The 1,435-nt window shown below is 35.3% G+C and overlaps 1 protein-coding gene across 1 annotated transcript in view; it reads left to right on the top strand.

Annotated features, from left to right (window-relative positions):
• Positions 1-1,435, top strand: part of ZNF280C (zinc finger protein 280C) — a 53,821-nt gene that overhangs the window by 28,346 nt on the left and 24,040 nt on the right. The window contains exons 10-11 of the mRNA XM_077766151.1: positions 129-286; positions 953-1,053. Of these exons, the coding sequence (XP_077622277.1) occupies positions 129-286; positions 953-1,053 (259 nt within the window). The remainder of the gene's footprint in view (positions 1-128; positions 287-952; positions 1,054-1,435) is intronic.

Here is a 1,435-nt window from a genome sequence, read left to right as displayed (position 1 = left end):
GAGGGGGTTTCAGATATTATTTTGAGTAATACAATTGTATTTTTAACATTTAGGTTCAAGTACTTATTTGTGAGTTTTTTCCTTGGTTATCGATCTGAATGCTTACACCTGTTGACAATCATTTACAGGTTTATGAACCACATGAAGCATCATTTGGAACTTGAGAAGCAGAACAGTGAGAGTTGGGAAAACCACACCACCTGCCAGCACTGCTACCGTCAGTACCCAACACCATTCCAGTTGCAGTGTCACATTGAGAGTACACACACTCCGCATGAGTTTTCTAGTAAGTCACCATTTTGCTGAAGTCGTGAACATCCATAATTTTGGTCATCTAAACTGAGGAGTCCTTACAATTTCTGATAAGAAACATAAGAATAAGAAATAGACTTTAGATTGGATGGCACAGTTAAAAAAAACAAGTTTTAACTTGTATAAACTTTTAGATAGAATTGCTTTCCGAAACTGAAGTCCATCTTGTAAATAGAAACTTCCTTTGCATAATTCATGTGTTGTACGTAGGGGGCTAAGTTAGAAAATTCCGATGCCCCGGTTTGCAATTATGGAATCCATAGCCTTGATTTACACCCTAATAAGAAAAGTAACTGTGATGATAGTTAAAACTCATGGCGTCTGGAGTTCACTAGGATTTAAATTCCAGTTCTGCATCTTAATATAGCTGTTAAGACCTCCGGTAAGTTATTTAATCTTTCTGTGCCTCAGGCTCGTCATCTGGAAAATGGGGACAAAAATAGCAGTACCTCTCTCAGTGATGGCATATAAGTAAAGTCCATAGAAAAGCATTACAGAGTTAACAACCCTAGAACTGCTGGAGTCACCATCACTATTACTAAAACTGTTATTACTTATTGCCATTGTTATGGATATACAAAATGAATCTTTTATTTATATACATCCTTAAAATGGTATAATGTGTTTTTTCCACTTTCAGCTATTTGCAAAATCTGTGAATTATCATTTGAAAATGAACATGCTCTTTTGCAACATATGAAGGACACTCATAAACCTGGTGAAATGCCATATATTTGCCAGGTACACATTTTATCATGTACTTAGATGTTTATTTTACTTTCATGTGCCACAAAATCGTATCCTATTGATCTTTTTAACTGTTTGAATAAAACGAGTTACTAAAATTGAAGACACTCTTCAATAGTGGATACTCCCTTGATGTAACTCATATACATGGGCAATGGTGGCTTAGACTTCATAAACCATAGTTTATTGACCCCTGTGCTAGACAAACAAAATGCCCTGCTGCAGAAAGACAATGTATGGATTTTCTTACCATGTAGAGAAGAATATAGACATGACAGAAAAATAAGAAATTATTAGTTATGGGGACCTCAAATAAATGCTTTGAGACGAGTATTTTTCCAGAATTTGAAATGCTTCCCAATCAGATAGCAAGATG

Source organism: Crocuta crocuta, unplaced genomic scaffold (genome assembly GCF_008692635.1).
Source record: "Crocuta crocuta isolate KB4526 unplaced genomic scaffold, BGI_CrCroc_1.0 scaffold1133, whole genome shotgun sequence".
Lineage (NCBI taxonomy): Eukaryota > Metazoa > Chordata > Mammalia > Carnivora > Hyaenidae > Crocuta > Crocuta crocuta.
The sequence above is the reverse complement of the archived record's forward strand: the minus strand, read 5'-3'. Positions and strand labels throughout refer to the sequence as shown.